Source organism: Serinus canaria, chromosome Z, assembly GCF_022539315.1.
Source record: "Serinus canaria isolate serCan28SL12 chromosome Z, serCan2020, whole genome shotgun sequence".
Classification (NCBI taxonomy): Eukaryota; Metazoa; Chordata; class Aves; order Passeriformes; family Fringillidae; genus Serinus; species Serinus canaria.
Genome location: NC_066343.1, coordinates 4,306,202 through 4,332,194, shown reverse-complemented (window position 1 = coordinate 4,332,194; position 25,993 = coordinate 4,306,202). Strand labels below are relative to the sequence as shown.

The 25,993-nt window shown below is 38.4% G+C and overlaps 1 protein-coding gene across 1 annotated transcript in view; it reads right to left on the bottom strand.

The window, feature by feature from the left end:
* Window positions 1-25,976, bottom strand: part of RORB (RAR related orphan receptor B) — a 131,052-nt gene extending 105,076 nt beyond the window's left edge. Inside the window, exon 1 of the mRNA XM_050986891.1 lies at window positions 25,853-25,976. Within this exon, the coding sequence (XP_050842848.1) occupies window positions 25,853-25,859 (7 nt within the window). The 5' untranslated portion in view covers window positions 25,860-25,976. The remainder of the gene's footprint in view (window positions 1-25,852) is intronic.
* Between the last annotated feature and the right edge of the window lie 17 nt (window positions 25,977-25,993).

Below are 25,993 nucleotides of genomic sequence, written 5' to 3'. Positions count from 1 at the left end.
CAGAAATGAAAAAAATCTTCCATCACGATCTGTACACACCACACAAACAAGAGAATGAAGGCAGATGGGTGTTCCTGCTTCAGTTGTTTTCCACAAAAGGATTTCACAGACATTACTATTTGCTCCCAGTTTTTCAGTTGTAAGCAAACCTTTGTCCAATAATGAAAAATCAATAATCCACACATTTTTTACAATGTTTGTCTTCCATTTCACTGAGTTTTTAACAATACATGCAATGCAGAAATTTGGGTTATTTTCATTATTTTTTCCAACTATCTGAACTACGTGATGATGTTTCTGTAATTAGAACGCACTGAACCGATCATTGTAATTTAAGTTACACACAATTTTTTAAAAAAAATTACAAAGTTACAGAAGAAAAAATCCATTGCTTGTGTAAGACTCAAAGTTACTGGATATTGGACACTGCATTGCCTACCTTAGCTTTAGAATCTGTCTAGTTTAGAGTCTGTCAAAGCTCACTTAATTTAAGAGACAACATTAAGTATGCTTTGATGGACTCTAAACTTCTATCTTAACTATGTTACATATTCTACATACTACATGTATTCACAGAACTTGGAAATTTATTTTTTCAAATTTCAACCAAGTTTCCAACTTGAGACAAGTAAACTTATGAGATATTTCTAGTATTGCAGTAGAAATGGAAAAAGGAAAATTTCAGCTTCCTCATGGTATGAAAACTAGTGTCTCTGTTGAAAATCAAATGTAAATGATTTGACATAAAGGAAAACAGTATTAGGTCAGAATGAGAGGCAACTAAGAGGATAATCTTTCCATATTCCCACACCCTGAGTTGAACAACTTGACCTCTTTACACCACAGAGTCTAAAGCTTTATTTTGGCACAACAAAATCACTGCAATGGGAACTCATGTGTACAAGGAGAGGATACAGTGGTAGAAAATACATAAACGTATACAAATTACCAGTCTGAACCTATTCCTCCCTAAAATAGCTTCTGAAGTCAAATGAAAGATGCAAGAAACGTTAAAGGTATCGGCGTAGCTCCCTCGATGATGGTAACAATTATCACAATGCAGATTTTCCTATACCAGAGTAAATACTCCAAAGCCATTATCCAAAACTGACCGATTCTAATGAAAATTCTGAGAATTCCCAAAGACCTTGTGACCAATTAAGGAAAGCAAGGAAAAACTGAACATCTGTGCAATTGAACCTCAAAGTTTTTAATATTAAAACTCTGGTAATTACAATTATATACATTTTTGGTTAAGATAAAAGTAACATTTAAAAAAACCGCACCAATCTACTGTGGTGAAAACAAAAACATTTTGATAGCTTTTCTACAGGGTTCTCTTTAAAAATATTAATGGCCTGCAAAAAGGTCTTACTTCGTGCTGCACTGAAGGCAAAAAGAGTAAATGAGCCAAAAATGCAGGGAAAGACTCCAGAGCCTTTTTATGTCTAATGAGCCAAATGTTTGAGACATGATTCTGGGAAAAGTCCCAACAGTTTATTTAGGGCAGTACATCAACATCAAGTAAAGGCAATCAGATATCAGATGACTTCATTGTGTGGTTTGTTTCAGAAATATTAAAACAACTTTTTAATTTGGCAAATTCTTATTGTCACCCTTCCTATTTCAGTAGGACAATTCTCTCCTTCCCACAACTCTTATCTTCTTTCTGTAATTACTCTTCATTTGTACCAGTGGGTAATATGGTGTGGAGGTAAAGTAGTGACTGCATTCAATTTCAGCCATTGATGTTAGAATACCCCAAGGGAAAATCTCCTACCTGCTAAAAGGAACTTAAAAAATACCTTGACCTTGGTATAACAACGTGCAGATCTCAGCAAGTTAACAACCAAATGTCCCAGAAGTACAAAAGTTGTTACTCTAACTTTACAAAGGAGTGAAGCTGAAATGTAGCAGGGTAAAGAACATTAGAAAATTTATTCCTGTGCATCTTCTGAACATCCTGCCCAGCACTTCCAATTTCATGAGAAAATTTGGACAAGAGTTGGTAAATCAAATACACATATGAGCAAGAACAGAGAAAAAGACTCAAAAAAGATGAAAAGATTTTATCAGCTGAACTCAGTTACCAACAGCTCAGTTACCAGTCACTCACTGGCATATGACAGGAATTGGAGAAGTGACCATGATATGATCCAGCAATCTTAAATAACACATTATAAAAAAATACCATAGGGGTTGATGCACATGAAAAGGTATTGGGAAATTGACTTTTCTTTGTGGAGAATTAGCAGCAAAGATAGCCTTCTTACCAAGTGCAGATCAGGTATACAAGTAAATACAGCAAACTTAAGTAGTGGCAAAATATTCATTAAAACAAAACACCAAGAGAAAATGTAGAAATAAAAGTAAAGGCAAAGAGATAATAGAAGTATTAATACACTATTATTACAAAAACCTACAGAAAATTGATATTTTCCAGACTGGAGGCTCATACAAAGGGTACTGAATAGAAAATTTTATCATTCAAATACTTCAGGCTACTAGAGACATCATGATGTTACTATTTCATGTAGTGACACCAGAATTTGGGACATTTAATAAATCTCTTTTGGTCAGAAAGTCTGTATTTTTACCATTCTATGTCTGATTGTGTTTTGATTGTTCAGCTGAATTTCCCCAAGAGGAAACCAACACTACAGAATATCTTTCAAAAAGTAACAAAGAGCAGAGCTAGCTGGGTATGCAGTTCATTAAATTTCCCGTGATTTATTTAGTGAATGTTGCCAACACACAGAAAGAGATGTTATCTGTTAAACCATGTATCATCATAGCTGGAGAGAAATTAGGACACAGTTTCCAATAGGTCCATCACAAAGCACATCTGGGATAAGAGAAGAAACAGAGGTAACTGCTGCTAACCTAGAGAAAAGAAACAGACTAGAGGCCTAGGAGGACACATTGCATACAAAGTTTACACACAGCAAAGTATTTACTACCTGGTTAAGTGCAGTCCTACTGTCTGAAATGGTAGGTGAAGTGCACTGAGGAAAGGGAACTTAAGAGAACAGTTGCAGGCTTGCCCTGGCAGTGCTGAACTGAAGGGGTGGGGGCAACACCAAATGCAGGGCCAGGTTTGCACAGATTACCTCAGTGTTACCACAGCTATGCACAATCTGAACAACAGTCTTCAGCGATGGAAAGCAGTTTTCCTCAAATATCACCTAAGTAAGAGCAGAGGAGTGATGGCTAAACACAGGCTGTGCTGCATACACTGAAAATGGTTCCCAAGAAAGAGGTATCACTGGCAGAGGAAAAAGGCTTGGGCTCAAGTTTATTTCAAACCTCACTGAAGGCCAGTGTCAGAAACAGCCAGGAACACCCAAATAACAGCAGAAAAGACAAGAAGATTGCTGAAGGGAAAGAACCTGAAATAGTGACTTACTGAAATAGCTTGGCAATGCAAGGAAAAGTGTTTGTAGACATATCCAGAGATAAGAAGAGAAAAGGTGAGGAGCACACAAGCAGAATTCTATACTGCATTGCTGACTCCTGCATGCAGACATTATTCTGAGTATTAAAAGGGGGGAAAACAACAACAAAAAACCTAGTACAAATTGATTGCAAGAAGCCAGGCCTTATTTCTTTCAGAAGCAGAATTTTAAACAAAATACCCCATCTTCAGTTACCTGAGCTGAAGTCAGCTATACAGCTCGAATGACCAGTGTATCTTTGGATACCCTCTGTCTTTGTCTTACAATTAGCAATTGAAAAAGACTGACTGAATTTAGTCAAAAGTAAGCCAGGAAAATCAAGTTTAGCTAACATAAAAGAAGAAATAATTCAATTGGCTACCTAATATTTTAGGAGAAATCACAATAAATCCCCTCGAAATTCTGTGAAATGTCTTTATTGTACACAGGCAAGAAACTGAGGGACAGAAATAACAGTTACTTTGAGACAAAAATAAACCTCATATTCAGTAATACTTGCTGTATTGTCTCCAACCAATTTGACAGGGACTGTCTGAAGAACAACCTGCTACAGAGGATGGCGCATAAATTAAGATGCATTAACTATGCTCAACAGCACCTTGGTGATGTTGTAGGTCAAGAAATGACTGAGGACCCAAACCTGCTACTTTTCTGCTAGGCCTGCAGACAGTGCCAGAACTACCCTCTGGGGACAGCACTGTCCCCACGCTGCAGAAGCTGCTGCTGATCCATGCCACTCAGCAAAACACCTGTACCAGCCTGAGTTTGTGAACTCTGTGATCACTGTGGATACATACACCACACAAAACTGGGAACAAGGATGCTTTGCCTTGTTACAGTAACCAAAAAATTGAGGTAATGAAACACTCCAAACAAAACAAGCCATCCTTATCCATCTTTATTCATTTTTGGGGACGTTGATAATCCTTTAACATCCCAGTTTAATGTTTGGCATTTGAAGCAGTATATTTAGAAGACACTCTCATCATTCCATTAAAAGTGAATGATGACTTTTTATTTTGACACAGATGTCTTAATTATTGTTTTTAAAAACATTAATACAACTCATTCATGCATGCAAATTTTCAGCTGGAGAAAATTATCACAACTTCAGCTTTTTCAACAGAATAGTGTTGATTAGTACAAGCTGAAAATCCAGACAATTATTTCTACTGTTGCATGGTACGGCAGCTAAAGCCTATATATATGTTGAGGAATGAAGACACAGTAATATTCACCTTTATGAGCTCACAGAGGTTTCAAAGATGTTACAAGGGATCATTAGCATTCTTAGTTTTTCCTCATGTCACTGTTCAATTTTGGACTACCTGTTATTTAGTAAAAGGGGGAGGCAAGGTGAAGGTCAAGGGACAATGAGAGAGCACAGCCTCCTTAGGAGGAAGATCTTGGTTCAGTTCCAGAGTCAGTAGCAACTTTATCCAGGTAGTTTCCGATCTGGAAAATAGACCCAAGATTTGAGTATGTAATCTGGATGTTCAGTCTTGCTCTCTGGGGTTAAGGGATCATGCATGACCTATTTCTGAATCAGTGAATCTTTAAAAGTATTACAAATAAGAACCATCAGTATATAGCTTGGTCATGTAAGGTATATCTTTGTGTATTTGTGGATTTGACCCTCCAAAGAGCACAATGCAGAGGAACACTCTCTGTGCTGTATGGATTATGCTGAGATACAAAGGCAGCAGAAAATAGCAACTTTTAATTTCTGCAGCAGCTCAATCTGGAAAGCAAATGTCCTCACATAGCTTAAGGATTCTGCAGCCAAAAAGAAGCTTTTAGAGTCACAATTTTGTAGTTCACCACCTATCATAGGTGCAAAACTGAATTTATAATGATTTGGTGGAGAATAATCTAAGTTTTTATGGCATTGGAAAAATATAGGTAAACTTGCACCAGCATAAACTTACCTTCAAAATCAGTAATATTACAGTGAAATCAGTAATTTCTTTAAACATATTTAACCCTTTTGGAGACAATATGAGCTGTGTAAACCCACCAAAGAGCTTTGTATGTCCAGGATAACCACTGATTAATTTTGCAGGCACACCTTCAGTGGTGAAAACATTAAAGAAACTAACTTAATCTCATCAGAAAGCCTGAACTGCATGCATGCATGACCTTTGGAGAATCAGGGGTCTAAGCTGCACCAGGGGAAATGCAGGTTGGATATTAGGGAAAGATTTTTCATGCAAAGAGTGATAAAATACTGGAATGGTGTGCCCATGAAGGTGGTAGAGTCACCAACCCTGGATGTGTTTAAAAAAAGACTGGATGTGGCACTTGATGCCATGGTTTAGTTGAGGGGTTAGGGCATGGGTTGGACTCAGTGATCTCGAAGGTCTCTTCCAACCTAGTCATTCTGTGTGTGTGTGTGTGTGTGATTCTGTGTGTTTAGAGAGCATGGCCATAAAAGCTGAGCCTAGTGAAAAGCCATATTTTTAAGGGCTAGAGCTATAGAGTAGGAATAATCCATGTACAGGGAGAAAAGCTGACATCTGGAGATTGAAGGGGAAAAAGTAACTGAAAGTGGAGAAGAATGCAGAAACACCAGATGAAAGAACAAGGCTAGTAAAAGAGAAGTCAAAGTAGAAGCAAACTGGAACTTTGGAACAGATGGCTGGAATGCTTTATCAGAGGTTGGCAAGAAACATTTTGGCTCTAATTTATCCTTTTCACCTTGTTCCTACAAAGTGATGGTTGAGAAGGAGCCCTCAGACACACAAGCTAATGACTTAACTACAGCAGAAACAGTAATATTCTCAGCAGAGTCACAGAAGAGACTGAAAATGGGGAACAAGGACCTCCTACCTGACTTCAGGCTATGCCTTCCAAACGTACACTCCAGAAACTTGTAACATACCTATGCCTCTCAACTTTTTTTTCTTAGAGAATGTATCACAAAATCATCATGATATGGTGAGAAGCCTCCTAATGACACTTACTCATTGTTGCCAGAATGACTCTGTCTTGAATTTAAACTTCTGAAAAACATTAAGTGATTGTTTCTTACAGACAGTAGACTCGTAGAATTACCTCCCAATCTCCCAGTTTGCTCTTTGTATTTTACTGAGCAGGTGAATATAATATTTTTCAGTGCAGCTGCCTTCTGTATGAACACTAATTTTGCTTCTTCAATTTGGTAAGTGCTTCGCTGATCTACACACATGAGAAAGGGAGCAGAATTTACACCCTGCAGCTATGTGAAGGTCAGCATTAAAATACCTACATCTGTTAGTAGGGTTCTGACATACACTGCTTTCACACTGCCTATTCATCCTTAGATGGTCAGAGCATCTGTGTCAATCACAGTTTATTCTACAAGCGTTCCACGGGTTCTCCTACCAAACCCTACTTTGTTTGCAAATTTAAGAGAATCTAAGGTATTACATAGCCCTGTGATGAAAAATCTAAATCACCAATAATGTTTCTAATCTGCATCTACATTGTCCTGTGAGAACACAGCTGAGAAACTTGCTCTGGGCAAAATTTGTTGTGTATAGTATCTTTGCCTTTGGGCCATTCCTGAAAACACCACTTCCTCAGCATCCCTAAGCCTGCCAAGGAGCAGCCTTCAAAGCGCTTGCCCCAGACAGCTGCTCCATAGGCACACCCCAGAGCCATGCCCAAGAACATCTCTGCTTCACCACAGTCAGTCTTTCCTGGCCTGTCTACAGCTGGCTTCTTGCAAAACTGAACTCAGCTTCCAGAGGAGGATCATTCAGACAGACTTGCCAGAGACTGAAATGTGTCACAAGGAAAAAGCTGAAAGCTGGGCAAGTGCAAGGGTAACACTGACTTCATGTGATTTCTTCCCTCCAAGATTATTATTGTAGGCCAAAAAATCAAGTCAGCAGTATCCATTTGCTCAACTTCACACTACAATTGCTACAAAACACAGACCAGAAGATATCGTACCATTTCTACAAAAAAGATAGCAACAATTTTTTAGTGGAGTTCTTAACCTCAGAGATGGAAAGATGCTGGATAGCCACAAAAAAGTTATTGACTGTTTAGGGATAGAGATGATACAGAGAATATTTCACTTATAAGACAAGAAGAGAAAGTGACTCCACAACATATTTAAAAGCCTTCTTCCTCTCCGGGTCTCTCAGAGCCTATCACAGAATATTAAAAACAGGCTGAACAGATACCAAGAAAAATTCTGTGCATCATTTGTAGCTACAGCACATGATCTGACCCCGCTCCTGAGCTTCTTCTTCACCCCACTATCTCTCCCTTCTTCCTCTGTCTTTTCTGAATAAGCAATAGCCAATTCACAAGGCTTTAAAGGTTTGACCATTACATCAGCCTGTCCTAGCCATGAGTTTGTTAAGTTCATGATAATTTGGCCTGCCATCACAGAAGAAAAAAGATGTCTATCCTTTCCTCCTGTCTGTGAGTAAACAGAGGAAAGATGGGATTTAGTATTCCAGGCAAGGATTGTCCTAAGATATGACCAACACAAGCTTTAAAAATATTTCCCTAGAGCAAGTAGTCTGGTTATGAGCTAGACAATAAACATGTAGGTTGGGAACACTGCAATAACATTTAGGCTATTAGAAGAGTTAGCATGCAATGCTTTTTTGGCAGGGAATTGTCCTGGTGGTTTTTTCACCTGTCCAGTGTTTTTTTCATCCAGACTAAGTGTCTGGAAAAGAAACCATTATTCTTACCCTGAAGCGAGATACATCTTTCTTTGATGACAATGGGGTTTTTTAGTAGTTACTAATGATTTTTTTAATATTTACTAACAGGGTTCTTTTAAAGTATTAACTGTTGTGGACACAGATGTACAATAAATTTAATAGTCGTTTTGCAGAAGACTATAGTGGAAGACTTTTATTTTGCTACTGTCCATTTTCTGCTGCTGTCCATTCCTCACCTTACGGTCTTGGTGGCTTCAGTCTCATTTTTCAGGTGCTGAATATCATAGCACTACACAATGTGCCATGAACATACCCCTTCTCCAATACTTTGAGCAGCTTTCAGAAAAAAAAAAAAAAAACTACAGCAAAACAAAACCAGACCTTTTCCAAAATGAACAACAGTTTTTTTGTTTACCTTTTCCTTTTTTGACATCAAGAGGAATTGTAGTGAGTCTCTACCTACAGGCTGAACAAGGAGAAACAAAGTACTTGATCCTTGTCAATAATAAGCTTTATTGGCCCTTGTTGAGTGTTAAGTGAATACATTATCCTCTCTCCTGATTTAATGTCCTGGTAATTTGGATTAAAATTCCCCACACTGCTCTATGACAAACCCCTTTGGTGCTACTGAGTTTTGCTGACATGCAAAGGGGTATATGAAATCCACATGGGGGGGCCACGAAGGCAATGGAGGAACTCCTAAAGGATGGACAATGGCATTAAATGAGACAGCAATGACACAATATGGAGTGGTTCATGGGGGTTTGTATGGAGCACCAGCCTTGGGTAGCATTGTGATGATCTCAGTGGAGATGCTTGGAAGGATCATGAGTTAGGTATGCAGCCTGATGGTGCCCCAGAGACCCTCTCTGGCAACCAGAAGGAGTGAATGACAACAAACCTCAGGAATTCTTTAGGAGAACTAAAACTGTTTAGACATGGTTCCTTAAAAATGGACCCACAGCATCCATCTCTTTCTCTGCTGAATGAAAGAACATTCTTTGCATTTGGAGAGAACTTGGTGAAAAAGCAATACCTTGGATACAATATAATAATAATAATAAAAAAAATAAAACATAATGCTCTACAGAAAATCTCTACATCAACATTGGCAAATTAAGGGAAACTACAGAATTGCATTCTGGCAACAGAGATCAGAATACAAATTGTAATAAATTTTACTGCACTGCTGTGGAAAACCCTGCAGAACCTGCTCACTCTGTGTGATCTTACTGCGTCTTTCTTCAGTAATGTTTCTCCACAGAAAGACTAAATAATAGGTTAGGCCTCTCCATTATCAGAATTTGGTGCCGTGTAATTCTGACAAGCAGAATTCTGTATCACCTTTGAAAAACATATGTTAAGGGAGTATTGAGGAATAGAACAAGAGACACACTTCTAAACATGAAATAAATGGCTAAATTCTGGCTTACTTGCCCACAAACATGATGTGCAATAGTGAAGTATTTACATTTTGATAGTGCAAGATAGCTGCATGGTGACAAAAGCACCCCTTCAATCTCTGCTTCAGATTGTGTAACTAATTTAACTTGGTTAAGATAGCACAGCTGACCAGACGTTTATCAAATGACACCACGCCAAAACTTGCTTTTGTCACTTCTGTTTTTCCAGCTGTAACGTAGCACACGTAGTTCTAATTCAATTTCATTTTCATAGATTTTGAGTTCCTGCTAGGTCCTAAACATAAAAAAACCCAGACTTTTAAAAAATTATTTTAGAATGGCAAGGCAATATGTCAATCCCAAGGCTTCTTGATTATTCTCAGTTTTTGCTTAAGATGTAATACTTCCAACCAGATCCCAAAATGTTTTTGAAAATGTCGAATACACTCCCTTCTTTGGCAGAAGAGAACACTGGGATTTGAGGGATTCCTAGTAATACTGTAGATTAAGATGGGATTTTCTGTTGGTTCATGTTCAGTTGTTTATCCCCACAGCACAACAGAGCGGGGATAAAATCTATTTTGAAAATGAAGGGGAAAAAAAAATCAATGCAAACACCAGATTCCCCTGAAAGTTGATGTATACAAGAGAAAACAAAAAAAGCTCAATTATTTGTTTAAATATTTTTCTAAGATACCTAGAGTGAATTTACTACAGAAAACCCTAAGGAATGAAGCTGCTGCACAGCACAGCTCTTGAAGCCTTTCCTTTTACTACTGGAGCTGACCAGCCAGAGAAACCAACTGTATGTCCAGATCTTTAATTGAAATCTGCTGCTGAGGGGAGTTGCTCTGTCCTTTCAGCTGGTTCAAATGGGGCTGCCTAGCAACTGCAGAAACAAGTTTCAGCAAGGCGGGATGACACAACCCACCACCGCCTTTGTGGGCACAAGTTTGTTGAAGAAATGTATTTACCAGTGAGACCTCTCCAGACAAGGAAAAAGAAGCAAGAAGCAAGTCAAAATCAGATGATAAATAAAGTATAAATATGACTGCGTTAGTAATATGCATTTTTAAATGCCTGGGTTTAAGCTGACTCAAATCAGCTTTCCATGTGTTGTTGACAAACCCACGTTTTATTTATCAAATACCCTTTGACAGAAATGTTAATGTAAGATATGAACCTGCAGGACAACTGGATCAGCCATAAAAGTACCAATAAAACCTCAAGTTAAATCAACCAATGAGAGATTTCATTAATCAAATTTTAACCAAAATTGTATCATTGTGTCTGTCTGTAACTCTGAACACCAAAGCACTACTTCTGTTTTGATAGCTGAATCCTACATTACTCCAAACCAAACTTCCCCCACATCTGAATTTTTCATTTTCTACTTCTGAAATAGCCACATTTGTGGAGTGGTAAAATTGAGAGCTGATGTCAATACTCAGGGGGTAAAGGGTCATGCTGGGTAAGATTCATGGGGGTACGTGAACACACAATAAAACTTCATTCATCATGAAAACATACTTGCAAACTACAGGAAAAATTTATGCAAAAACATCATGATAGCCCTAAATCCAGAGGGTCAAAGATGAACTTTGCAAAATTATGTGCTAAATGAAGGTAAAACCATTCTGAACTCTCAAACACGAAGAAGTTGCTTAAATGAAGGAGTAAGAAATGTCACACTCAGAAGTTTTGAGACTCCTGAGAATGAAAATCAGTAGTGTTCAAAGAATTAGATTCAATATATTCTTCTAACAGTACAACTTAGTAAAAAAATAATATTTTCAGAAGCAAAATTATTTGATACACTTGTCTTTAATGGTTTTCTACTTGTCATTTAAGAATAATGAAAGCACTGCTCCTCTACAATACACATTTATACCATCTCCTCATTATCACAACCAGATAATGAAACAGTATCTAAAAATGAAACAAAATCATCTCTAAAGTTCAGCCCTCCTTTAGCAGAAAGTCCCAATCAGGAGCATTTCTTTTAAAGATTTACAAAAGCAACTACAATACCAATATTTGTGGTGCAAACTTGCGTCTTTGTTCTGCTCTCTCTTGCCCACTCTCTTTTTGAATTTGCTATAAAAGCTAAATTAAGTCTCAGGGGCACTGCACTGCTAAACAAAGATCTCTTCTAGCCCATTGTGATGAAAGCAAATGTACTCAGGAGGGAGATGTACTCAGAGGCTAAAGTGTCTCCCTCAAATTCTCTCATTTTTGCAGGGAACTCCTTATCCCACTTCACAATATCACTCCCACAGAGTCATACACTTGCCCCTCCTGCTTCTAGTCCTATCTCTTTCTCAGATAGGTAGCCACATGAATGTACCGAAATGCAGTAAATGATTTTTTTGCAGACTTTGCTAAGCTATTTCAACATTTACATGATTTACATGATTCTTTTTGTACACGTATTGAAAAAGAACTTCTAATACCCTTTTTGGAACTGAGACAGCTATTTGAAGTGGATATATCCACAGTCAAATCTGAGCCCTATTATGATTTAATAACAACCCAGTTCTGCTCTCCCAGTGCTGTCCTAACTACTACTGTTAGTAAAAACAAAGTTCTAATACTTCCTCAACTTCAGCTTCACTACCTCACGATCTTAAATTGCAGATATGCTTGTAATATACCTCACTATAAAGGATCACAGCTTGCACTGAGTGGGAAAAGAAAAACAAAACAAAACCCAACCAAAACCTGAACTGTATAATCTACTTCCCCTCAGTTATGAAAACAAACAAACAATTTAAAATTTTAAAATATCAAAGTACTGCAAAAGCAAAAAGCCAAGACTGTTGCATTGAGCTGACAAGTCTATTACACACCCTCATATATGTCACTTGAAATTAGGCATTAAAGATTTTAATAAACACAGACTCCTAGATATCTCGTCTATTGGACGCTAAAAAAAGCTTGTTCATGCATATTTAAAAGAATAATAAAAATAAAAATGATAAGTAAAGTAACTTTTATCCAACAGAAAAATAAAAACTGTTTCAGAATTACCAATTTAATCCTGGACTCCACATACTACTAAATAAAAACTTCATTTTTCAGCTCTATTTTCTATCTGTGAAACCTTAGAAGTTTGTGGCATATCTGTGTTTAAATACTTTTGACAGAAAAGACCTGGTAAACTAAAGATGTCCTAAGATCAATTATGAGATGTACATAATAGAACAGAGACTCTTATGTTTCTGTATTAGTTTGCAAAGCTTATTGTGACACACAGGATTCTCCTTACTTTTTGCAAAATTCTAGTGCTCCTGTCATTCCTGCTGTTCCCTTTTTGTATGTCTGGTTAGTTCTTCAGAGTTTTTCCTAAAATTTGTGCATTTTGTAAGAGCAGAGTCAAATTCAGTAACCACAAGAAGTAAATTGAGATATTTTACGTATTTGTTACATAATACTATGCTTATTCAAAAATCTTACTTCAAGAGCAAACCTCTTCTACCAAGTACAGCCATTTAAAATTAATGGTAGACACAGAGACTATATACAGATTACACATGCAGGTTCAACACCAGGTCAGTAGCGACTGAGCAAAACAAAAATGCCACAGCACTTGGTGGCCTGCATGAAATAAGCTGGTGGTATCAGTCCAGTCCTCAATGGACTTTGTTCATTAGAAGGGAAAAACAAACCCCACCACAAAGCACTAATTGGCACCCCTGTTGTCACTGTCAGTGGCTAGACCAAGGTTACAGCAGCCTCAGGAGGAGGGTCCTTCGAGGTCACTGTGGAGGCACAATAGGGAAGCGGCACGGGAGACAGCGAGCTCCAGGGCCACGGGCAGTTCAGCTCCCTGACCTCTGCACCAGACAACATCAGCCTGACCAGGACTTTGCACACCAGCCACCCCACCCATGCAAATACCTGCAGGGCACAAGCCCCTTCAGGAACAGACCCTAAACCTCTGCAGGGTACAGATCAGTTAAAGGATATAGCATGTGAGAAGGCACTTAAGAGCAAAACACCTAGGAAAGTTCCAATTGAACTGACTGACAAAATTTCATTGCACAAAAGGCTTCTGCTTGTTTTCCGTGATGCTGACCAAGATGCTGACCATATCTGCAAGAGAGGGGGAACTATCATCTGTCACACCAGTAGAAACCATCACGCAGAACAAAGCAAATTAAACTGCATAACTCAGTATTCTTTCTGGGTTTTCTTGTATATGAGTAGTTGCCAAATGCCACTACAGAAAGCATTAATGAGTGTGTGTAGTTGTGGAGTACTCTGGCATGGAGACTCATCTTCAATCTGCCTTTCTAATGACTCTAACGAGAGATGTGGAAGGACCATTTTCCAAGCTCACCCGTAACACCTCAATAGTTCAGCACCTCTTATTCTATTGAGTCTGCCAGTGCCCCTGTTATAGAAACAGGTCACAAAATTAACAACCACAAAGACCAGAAGAATATGATATGTACTGAGAAGCAGCCAGTAATCAGAGAGCAGTGGAGATGGGAATTTAAATGAATGCAGCACAAAAAATCTAAAAAGGTTAACTGCAATAAAACCCCAAACCAATAAACATACATTGAAACAACTGGTTAGCTCTAAGAGAAAAAATCTGATATACAAACAGGATTGGAACATGGCATTTTATTTTCACTTTTCAATCTTTAGAAACAAAAAAAAAATGTAGCTATTAAAGGAAAATTTGTATACTTGGATGTGCATCTATCTCCTACTGTAACTTTTTTCCTGAATTCACATAATGGGAAAATAACATCATTTAATTTTTAAGAGACTGATCAACACAATAATGTATAAAAATACCACCTATAATCTAACATAACAGAAAACATTTATAAACACACATCTAAAATCCAAAGCCTTTTCAGTTAACTTCTTGAACAGCATGCAAATTATTAATTGTTTAGTGCTCCTTAAAATATCAACAGTTCAGGCTCCAGGCACATACAAAAATAGCCTTAATCCTTAAGTGAAATATAACTCCTAAACAACTCATATTATTCCTAAACAGTAAACTAAGACTTACTAACTTAGTTTACTGACAGTAAACTAAGAGTTCATCCTTTGTCTCAGTTTTACAGTGAAACATATAAAAAATGCTATTTTGGACATTATGAAAAATCCCAATATGCATTTAATAGCATTTGTTTCCTGGAATTATTTTATACTGCTGCTCATTTGTGCCGAAAAGACAATGCAGGTTAAGACTGGCTCAAAACTGGATGCATTCCTAAATATTTCAGTAATAGCACAAAGACTCTGAGACACATACCCTCCTCTATCTCAGCTGATCCTGTGAGAGGATGAAATAGATGTTAACACATGACAGCTTGGCACTCTGCCTGTTTTATGCTTAGGACTCACAGAAAATTCCAGGAGGGATGTGGGAATTTCATATAAATGTACCTCCTACACTTTCAGTGTAGTTTTCTGAAAATTGAGATCTTTTTCTTTTTGGTCATGGAGAGTCCTGCAATTGTTGGGTTCTGTAATAAGGTCTGTGGGGCAGCTATAGAAAGAAAAGTTAGTCAAAGGCATATACTTAAAAATCACCCTGGTCTTGGAGAAATGGAGAGCATTTTAAGAGTGTTCTCCATTTCTCTTTTTCTTTTGAGCATGGAGAGAAGATCTGAAGATGTTTTTTCTGTCTTACAAAAAATATTATGCTGCAATCAGATAAGACATTATTCCTTTATTACCATGTATTTCCAGCATCTCCAAAAGCTAAAATCCATGTTACGGATCTGTGGGTTTTTTTTTGAAAAACAACAACAAAAAACCAAACCCCACAAAACAATCAAAAACACCAACTAAACAATCCCCCCAAACAACTAATAACAGCAAAAAAAACCAACCAAAAAACCCCAACACCCCACCCCCCAAAACCCCACACAAACAAACCAAACAAACAAACAAACCCAACAAACAAATTGAAAGATACCAGCATATTCTTTTACCAGGCAGGAGAAAGAACAGGTGCTGGCAAGCAAGAAGAAATAGGGAAACAGAGATTCAACTCTCAAGCACCTCATCTATTTCGGAGGCTACAAGCATAAAAATGCCATGGAGGTAACTCATGGAGGTAATCCAGCCATGATTTAACAAACTGGTTATTTCTTCATAGCAGCATATCCCAAGCAAAGCAAACCAAATGAAACAAAAGGTTAGAAGGAACAAAATAACTCTGTAACACGCAGGGATGTATGATGTGTAGTTTAGGGAATCAATTATATATTTCCTAACAAGTGAAGGAATTTCAGTCACAAGTACTTTCCTTGGCTGAGCTTTTCAACAAAAGTTACTAAAAAAAATTCAGAAAAAGAAAGAGGAACAGAAAAAGTAATAGAAATATAGGGGGAAAAAAATCTAACCAATTCTAATTTTATTTGATCCAGAGCTGAAAAAGATCAGTTTTGGATGTATTTTGCAAATGACATTTCAATTTCACAAATTAGTAACTTGGCTGAAGTGCAGTGAATGCCAAGCTTGTACAGACAGCTTACATAACTGTATATGTGATGCCCTGACTTGCAGCATTCCTGAGCAGTGGAGCTCTGGATATACACAGTCAAATGAATGGAAGAGGATGTCTAATGATAGTATTTAGCTGAATACCAAATACTTTGAAGTCCCATTACAACAAATTTACATGTAGCACCAAGTAACTGAAAGCTGTACAATGAATACATTTATATTGTATATTTGTTCCTTTATTTATTTTTCTTCTCTTTTTCTGTTACTTACACTTCTCTCTTTCTTTCTCATTTCCAACAGCAGGCCCACTGTAGTTAACTCCACCTGCAATGAGTGGAAATTGAAAAGTCCAGCACTTTGTTGTACAGGACTGTTCACATCAAATCCCCTTCCATCTCCTCACTCTTCTGTTTTATATTGTTCTTTTCCTTTACATTTCCACTTAATTCTTGAACATAACTCTATTTCAAAACAGCACCATTTCTATTCAATTTCTTGTTTATACGAACTCACCATCCTTTTTTTTCCTCCCAATTTTCTCTTGCTCATGATTAAATTCCCTCTTGAAAGCATGCATTTCTCTCTGTCAGTTTTATGATGCAACTGGTGCAATCTTTTTCTCCCCATTTCTGTTGAAACCTGAAAGTAGCTCACTGCAAAAAGTCTTATTTAGTGTTCTGTTTTCATGGCACTTCCACTAGAGTTCTTAGGAATGCTGATTTAGAACACATCCTGGCCAATTGTATTTTGGAATTTTGGCAACTGCAAATCAATGATATATCAAGAAAGTGACTTTTGCATAGACACCTGAATTACGACAGCACAGGTTTTCTCCCCTCTTATCCACTGAATCCAAAACTGATTAGTTCTCCCATTTTCTAAAAACCAGGGGGTTGTAAACAACCTATGAGAAGATATTGCACCTTGATTTTTACATAGGACATATTTTTAGTACTGTAACAGCTGGTACAGCGCTGGTAATGCCTTTCTTATCAACCAGTTCTGAATAAGGAGTTTATTTTCATAAGCAAGTAGAATTGCTTTACAAATTGTAGTGGAACATAATGTTGACATCCTTCAAGCCATGGAGTAATCTGTAGTTTAAATTACCGTCAGTGGATGTTAATCAACCATATTTTGTCTCCACTGACATCTTTGTTTTAATCTTCCTCTTTGTTCCAACTACTCATGTGAGAGATTAATATAAACTGAATTTTCAAAAGTTGGCTATGGCTACAAGGAAACCAGCACTCCAAATAAAATACATAGATTTCTGAATGGGAAAATTCTGTGGAAGTGTTGCTAGTTCTTTACTTTTTCCAATGCAATATTAAGTGCTATTGTCCCAGTATTCTAGTGGGTTTATCTAAAAAAAGAAATCTGGTGCAGTACTGCATACATACTACCTATCTTATTAATATTTGTTAGAGGTTTCCATACATTAAACAAAACAGTTAAGGTGATATTCCACGTATCACCTTTCCATTTCTATATGTATTCCTACAGAGAGTGGTTTGTGCAACTAAAAGGAGAAGTCTGGCTTGATGACAGGCACTTCCAATGACAGGACATGTACAGCTTAAATAATACACTGAAAGAAAACAGTAACAGATTTAATATAACTTCCTGAACAAACCAAATTATTTCTCCTTGGCCACCAGTGGAACTCTTTTCAAAAAGTGTCTTTTCTTCACAAAGATGATATCAATGTATGGTTTTGAGCCTTATTAATACTTGTCTTCTCTAATGCCATTACTTCTCTGTGCCACTAGACTGTGCTGCATTTGTTTATATTTCTGCTGCCACTGCATTTGAGTATCTGGCCTCAATTCTTGTGCATGGTCTCTCCTTTCAGTTTATTCCAGTTACTTTCAGCTCATCCCAATTAATTACCAAACACAGTTCATTGTACAAATACTGTACAAAGTCCCCCAAACAATGTGCACTGAAGTAAGCAATGCTTTTCATAGCCAGCTGATGCTTCATTCTTCCAGACATGACAAATATGAAAAGAAATAACAGAGAACCTGCTTCACTACTCAGCCAGGACCTGAAATGTAATATTTATTTTCATTTTCCATCTTGTTTAGAAAAGCAAAATCAGTGCTGCACTGCTGACATGCACAAATGATCAAGTAAAAATGTGCTAGCAGGGAAGTCTTAGGATTTCCAAAATGCACTTCTGTGCCAGGCTCTCAAATCAAAAAAGCTGAGTGGAAGAAATTTACCCTCACCTAGTAAAAATAGATGTATTTTCCAAGAAGAAAAGAGAAGACAACACACAAAGTCTCTAAACAGCACTTTTAGTGAAAATAGGGTCCTTAATTTTGTTAAACTCAGTTTTATACAGTTCAGATATAGTAAAAACCCTCAACTGTCCTTCTCCAAAAGATCCTTACTTCAAATAAATCTTCTGGAAAAATATTTGCTGAGCACTTCTCAGTTCTCTAGCTAAACAATACATGCCTCCAACTTTGGACTGAGACTACAGCTTCCAAATATCTCTGAAACAAGTGTGCACTTCAATGTGTAATGCACACTAAATAATGTAGCCTTTGAAAACTAAGCAGGTGAATAAAGCCTATCACTCTTTACCTCCTGTTGTAGTGGGAATAATAATTTAAGTCTTGTTTATTTATAAGCAGCTTTGTCTTTACTTTTTACATTTGAAGTTTATTTTAGGAGAACCATAATTTCACCTGAGACCAACAAAATGTAGTATGCTACCCACTTGACAGCTCATTATTTTGACAGTAGACCAAACTGCAATTTAATGTTTTTGCCTCCTTTTGATCTGTTTTTCCCCCATGAATGTCTTGATTAAAAAAAACCAAAAACAACCAAACAAACAAACAAAAAAAAAAAACCAAAAAAAAAACCAAACCAAAACCAAACCAACAAACTCCCCCCAAAACAAAACAAAGAGAAGAAACAAAAGAAACAAAAACCAAAAACCACCAACAACTGAAACTTGTAACAAATGGATTGCTTGTAAAGATGTTTTTCCTCTAAAGGATTGCTTAAGAGGGGGGAAAAAATTAAAAGTAATACATGTCTTGTTTAGAAGTGTCACTCTGAAGGATAACTTCACTTATGAATACGGATTAATGGATTAAGGAACCAGAAATACGACTCCTAAAAAGAAACATTTTGTTATGGAAAGAATTTGCTTGTCCAGGAAACCTAAGTGACCATGGGTAACAAAACCAAATGAGTTAAATGTGAAATCACTGAGGAGCATCTGTAAGTAGATAATTTTATACACTGACTTTGTAATAATCATTGAAATTGCCCTTAAAATTTTATTGCTCTTTAGTCATACTTTAGCACAATATTTATTACCCTATGTAGCATATTCATGCATAAATACAATACAAATATATGTATTTTCCTAATCTTTTCTCAAAGATCTTTCCAATCTTTGCTTGGACACTATTTACTAGCAACAACACAGCGATGAGCATAAGCGTAACAATTAAACAAAGTAGTTTATTGGTAATTGGCAGAATAACAATGTTTTTGAATGCTTTTTATGTGCTAGCCTGAACAGAGAAAACATGTATCATATTTACAAACACTTCTTTCCAGCATATATAGCAAACAGCTGCATTCAAACACCGAAGAACAGCAGACAGTGACAACTGGAAGGTGATTTTACCGAAATTTCAGAGCAAGAAGACTTTTTCTAATTTGGCATGCTTTTTATGATATTGATTCCCTGTGGCCTCTATAATCATTCATGCTGCTTACAATCTCAAATCATTGGGTTTCCAAGGGACACAGAACAAGCAGACTTAAATTCAGCTTGCCTTATTACTGTGAATAGTCCCATAAAACCTAACTGAACTACTCACACATACAAGACCCACGACAACTCTTCATAAATGAGTTTGTCTGTCAAGCAAACATAATTACTTGACGCTTACTCTTTAATAAGTATGTGGTTTTAAATGGCCATGATCCAGATAAACATAAATTTACATTTTAAAAATTATTGCATTTTTGTGCAGCAGTAAAAGTGTAGATCCTCCATTAAAATTGCATACATGCATTTTAATTGGCAATTCATCAAAATAATTCACAATTAACAGCAAAATAACAATGTTTATGTCAAGCTAAATTAGTGTATATACTTGTAGCAGAGGCAGAAACAGCTGTTATTCTGTTTGCATAAACTTCCAGTAGAATGTGTCTGGCAAAGTTAAGCACAAACATTTCTGCTTCATAAAAAATAGTTCCAAGACTGAAAAAATGCAGAGGGCCAAAAGTCTCATTAATAGGACCACTCAAGTGAGTAAGCATTGTTCAGTCAAACAAGGACCAGGCCATCACAGCTGTACTGTACTCTCAACCCTGTGCATAAATTAGAGTTTTTAATATGCTCATGAAACCAATATCAGAAACAAACAGGGAAATGGCACAATCCAAGAGGCACCTTCTGTCTGCCACCCCCAGTGACACTGTGTGATGTTTTATTCTCCAAGCTGCATTGCAGATTTTGCCAGACTGCATACAGAATCAGAAGAAAAAAACAACATTGAACTTTTTTTAAACACAGAGCACAAAGAACAACATTTTGACATCCATAGCTAGTCTATGAAAGTCATTATGGAAAGCCCCAACTGTGCTAAATGTACAAAGCTGTTAAAATTACTGTTTAAAGAAACTGATTTTAAATTCAAATGTATCAGTTTTTTAAAATTTACACTTTGATTTAAGTTGATATAACAGGTTTATTACTAAGCTCAACAGCCAGTGATCTAAGATAGCAACTTAGAACTGCAAAAAAATGTACGACCACTAACACACTACTGTTATCTCATGATCGTGTAGCAATGCTCAGACTTTCTTATCTTTTTCAATTATTTCATTTTTGAAACTGGAACAACTAATATATTTAGCACAATTTACCATAAATGTAACACCTGTGATTTTCTTCATTAAAAGCAAAATTGACAGGGTCATGGGTTGACAGGGCAGGGTATGGACTGCAAAACATCCATTATACTGCTGTACTGATAAAGCTCATTTCTATTCACCAGATGATTAGTTCAACCAATATTTACTCCTGTGTGCATCTTCAGCTACAAGGCACATTCTTCAATTTTGCAGTGCAGACCTTAATTTCTGGGAACTCACTGCACTGCTTGTGAGGTTGAAATTTCTTGGATAACTTGGGAATCTTTCACCCCTTTGAATTGTTTTCCTGTATCAGGTAACCAGAGTGCACACTACAGCAGACCCTGTGTCCTGAAATTGTTTAATAAAACTCAGTACTGTTGAAGGTATACCTTACCCACATGTTTTTGAGGAGGCAAATGTCACTATTATATACAACCATAACTTCCATAGCATCCTAAAGACTTTCACCAAATTATCACAAGTACATTTTAAACAGGAATTATGACTTCCAGAATACTTGTCTACTCAGAACATTTTTTTCCTGATAGATTCACTCCTCAAATGCCAAAAATAGTTTTTAACCATAGTACACAATTCAAATGACCTCTACTACTGCACTGTCAAATTAAAAAAATCATACCAACTTACTGCTTGCCACTGGATTTGTAAAAGACCAACAGTGGAAGTCAGATATTTTCCATACCACAAAAGACAAATTATTCTCAGCCAGTGCACAGGGTATTTTTTCAGTTTTTAAATTAACTGTCACCAGATTTCCATCTATGAAAAACAAATGTAACTTAAAAAATTATATTATATTATGCAAAATTCTTATAAAATATTTATATGCTATATATGCTATTAAATCATATTGTTATCTATTGATGAACTTTCATTATATACTCTCCTTTGATGCCCAACACTGTAGCATATAACAATTAAAGATAAATGGAAGATACAGTATGGAATGTAAGTACGACCCAGTGCTGAGGTACAAATGGGCACTTTTGCCTTCCCTTTTACTTTTGTTCATTCTAGAGGGGTGCCACTGTTTGTTGACTATAGACAGCTGTATTTTTTATTGTGTGACACAGTTTATTACTGACTCACAATTTTCAAATCATTTACTGACATTTATAAAATTTTACCTGCGAACACCTAACACCAGAAACTTGTGCTTTACCACATATCAAGGAGTCCCAATGAATCAAATAACATTATTCAATTAAGGAGTTGCTAAGTACACTACACTAGGAGGACAAATTGGTTTTACAATGATGGGGTGAGGTCCTAAGTACTTTCTTTAAATACTCAATGCAATCAATGTATTTTAGAATATTAATATTACATACTACAAATAGAGACATATTTACTTTTCCTGGAATAAATCACAAAATAAATTTCCTTTGGGGTTAATGAGTCTAGAAATATTCCCTGCACTCATCTACTCAATTAAGGAGAACTAAGAGAGCCAGTCTCTTTGTATGTGTTACTTAATAAGCTCGCTTAGAAATACTGCATATAGAATTTGTCTGAGCACTTTTCTAATTTCTTACAAATATTTCAGTCATGCTAATATAGTACCTACATAATATCATGCAACATGAGTTATTGCTCATCCTGACACCAGCAAGAAAAAACTACACAGAAAACTCACTTAAATAACTTGGCTTCAGGGAGTTGTGGTGGTCCTTTTCTTTAGAATATAACAAAAAAGCTTTTACTAAGAGTTTCAACTAAAAGTTTAAATATTACTTTTGTAATAAGTGAAGTACTTGGGTACTAATGTCACTTTCACAACTCAGATAGATACAATTACAAAATTGACTTTTGTATGTGTATGATTAGCATGTTCCCAGAATAAAAGAAGATATTTTGACACTTTTTTTACCACAGTCAACCTTCCACGTTTGTGTAACAGCTGCATTATACGCAGAACTGACTAACTTTTAATAGCTTTAAACTTTACAAATCATTTTAGTAAGAAATAAACTACAAGGAAAAATGTAAGTCTTCTTTTTCAGTTAAATAGCACAATCATTTTAGCGCTTTTTCCGTTCTCTTTTTCTAAAAAATATACTGAAGTACATATTCTATGTTCTTAACTCCCTCACAGGATATTGCCAGGAGTGGGACAGATGGAAGGAAGACTGTGATGAACACTCACTGTAAATTTCTTTTACACCTATGTTTGCCTCTAGAAAATACTGGTAAAGTCATCAACCCCAAAAAAATTCCATTTTCCATTCAGAGGGAAATATCTCGACCTACCATATAAACAAATGCTCAGTGCCCTGTATATTGCTCTGCTGTAATTCAGTATGGCAACATATGCTTAATGGGATTGAAATCAAGGTTTGAAGTGCAGAAAATTATTTTGGATAGAACATGACCAATGATGGTAACAAGACTGAAAATGTTAGCTTGGCTTCCACGGGATGGGACAACTGACAGTCTACTTGACTGTCCAATGCTTGGGATTCCGCAGAAATATCCAGGCTAGGTATTTTCAGGCACTTTTTGGCCTCCATCTCCAATGTGGAGCAGTAATGAACCACAGCAGCCCCTGTACACCCCACATCCCAGGTATGTTGTGCTAACTGTGCCAACCACAGCTTGGAAGGATCACAGCTCAGCTGGGAAAGTTTGGGGGAACAACTCACATGTTCAAGACTGAGCACTTCCTCTTTCAAACCAACTGCAAATACAGTTGAAAACAAGTGCACCCTTACAAGAAGGCTCGCAGCTCTCTAAAAGCACCAGTCCATGGGAGCTCACAATCTCTGAACTGTGACTCACATTTATTTCCATTATTTGGAAAGCCACAGAGACAGATGCTCAATTAACTTGTAATGCTCCTTTATAATTGAGGTGGTATGAAGCACTGCGCTTGCCTTGACACACACCTGTTGTAAAACTTCGCTTTACTGATCTCTTGCACATGAGTTTCAAATAAGAATGAAAGTTACCTGTTTGTTTTTCTCCTCCATCCAGCCCAGCCCTTTTTTCCCCACCTGTAAATTCCCTATTGAGTAAGCATAAATATAATGCAAATACTAATTTACATTCTAGAGGTAGAGCGGCACCTCTTCACAGTGGCTGACAGCACAGCTAAAGGGGTGGCAGATATGGCTAAGGAGCTGGGGCAGATCCCACAGGACATGTAACCAGATGTGCAGCAAGATCTGCCTCCCTCTCCCTGCCTAGCACAGCTAGACCACCCTGGGCCTTGTGTAGAAGGAACGTGTCTGAGGAGAGGGAGGACATTACACCTCTCCCTTGCACAGACCACCCCAGGGCAGGGGAGGAGAGGTGCAGGAGCCACGGCTTGTGAAGATGAGCTGCCCAAAGAAAGGGGAGCTGGGGCTCCTGATCAGGGGTCACTGGATGGACACGTTTATAAAAACAGCCCCTGAGATAATGACCGGCTTTACTCAAATTGGAGGCGCTCTGGAGCGCAGAAAAACAAAGAAGGAGAAAACCCAAACAAAAACCACAAACAATACCAAAACCCACAAAACCCCATGCTCAAACAAACATAAAACCTCCAACCCAAGCTGCAAAGCTGCAACTTTACAGAACTGAGTGCTTTCCCTTGTTTCCTGTTGCTCGTAAGAAAAACAAACACTGTTTAGCAAGTTATTGTTAGATGCCCCACAACCAACACCCTAACAAAGAACGCTTGGGGAAAAGAAGGTCTTTTTAAGCCGATCTGTGCAAATATCATAGCTACAATTCTTTTAAAGCCAATTACACACGTGTGATTTGTTAGCGCTGTAAACACATGCTGTTACAGGAGATGACATCAGACAAGCTGAAATTCTAGCTAGAAGTTCTTTATAGTACGTGCGTCTGTGTCCCATCCTTAAACGGAAGATCAAGAAACCTGCATGCAGTGCCGCTGTCAACCCCGAGCACATCCCACTCCCTATAAGCCCTTCTCCTCCGTTCCAATACCCTGGCAGAGACTACTTTTTGTCCGTTTTACCAAGCCATGGGTGAGGCAAGCAACCGCCCTGCCAAACTGGGTGATAAAGGGCAAGGTGGAAGATGGGGGGCGGAGGAGCTGCGTAAACCTCGCGGACGCCCGAGGCTGGCAGGGGCTGCTCTTACCCCCCGCCGGTGTTCGCCCGGCCTTGGGATGGAGCCCAGGGGAGTCTGGTCCTGGGAGTCACAGAAACCACGCATTCTCATGTCCTCCGCAGCCCTACACACCCGGTAGTGCCAGCACTCAGCCTCTCTCCAGCCCCACGGGACAAGCAGCTCTCCATGCCTGAGGGTGTCCCGGCGGCGACGATATTCTGTTCTCCGGCGGGACCCTCACCCAGTGCGGCTGCAAGCCCCGGAGGAATCTCTCCCGCCCTCCGCGATCGGGCTGCGCCGGCAGGACAGACTCGGGGACCCGAAGCGACCTGTGGGCACCGGGAGGGTGTTCTAGGGCAGCGCAACCCTTGCCGCCCAGTTAGCAACCCATGGGGAATGGGAGCCTCCAGGCGACGTGCCGGATGGGGAACAAAGTCGAGATAACTTTTGGGGAGAAAAGTGGAGCCCCTCTCCGTGCTGGCAGCCACCCGCGACTAAGCGGCAGCGGGTTCTACCGTACGGGACACCCGCCGGGCCCCGCGGGCAGCTGTAGGTGGAGACGACAGGCACAGACACTGCCATCCACCTGAGCCTCCCTTCTGCCTGTCGCCACGGGCCAGGGCGACGCTGGGCTCCCCGGGACAGGTACGCGAGCGGTGTCGCCCACCATCTGCCACAGAAGGCTCCTCGGTCTGGGTCGCGGCCCCGCGGGTGCAGGAATCACACCGTCAGTTGCCACGCCGGCGGGCGGGCAAGATCCATCAACTTTCTCCCCCGGACCCTCTCCCCTAGCACGAAACCTCTTCTCCATCCCGTTCACCAGCAGCTTTCCCAAAAGAGAGCCGCCTCCCGGCCCGCTTACCTCGCATGGTGTTGGTTCCTCGCTCCGCGCAGTCATGAAGCTAGGAGCCCAGGAACCGCACCGCACAAATCCCGGCTCAACACCCGCGAAGGTGACGGCGGCCGCAGCTCTGCTCCGCCGGGAAAACCATACCTCCGGGGC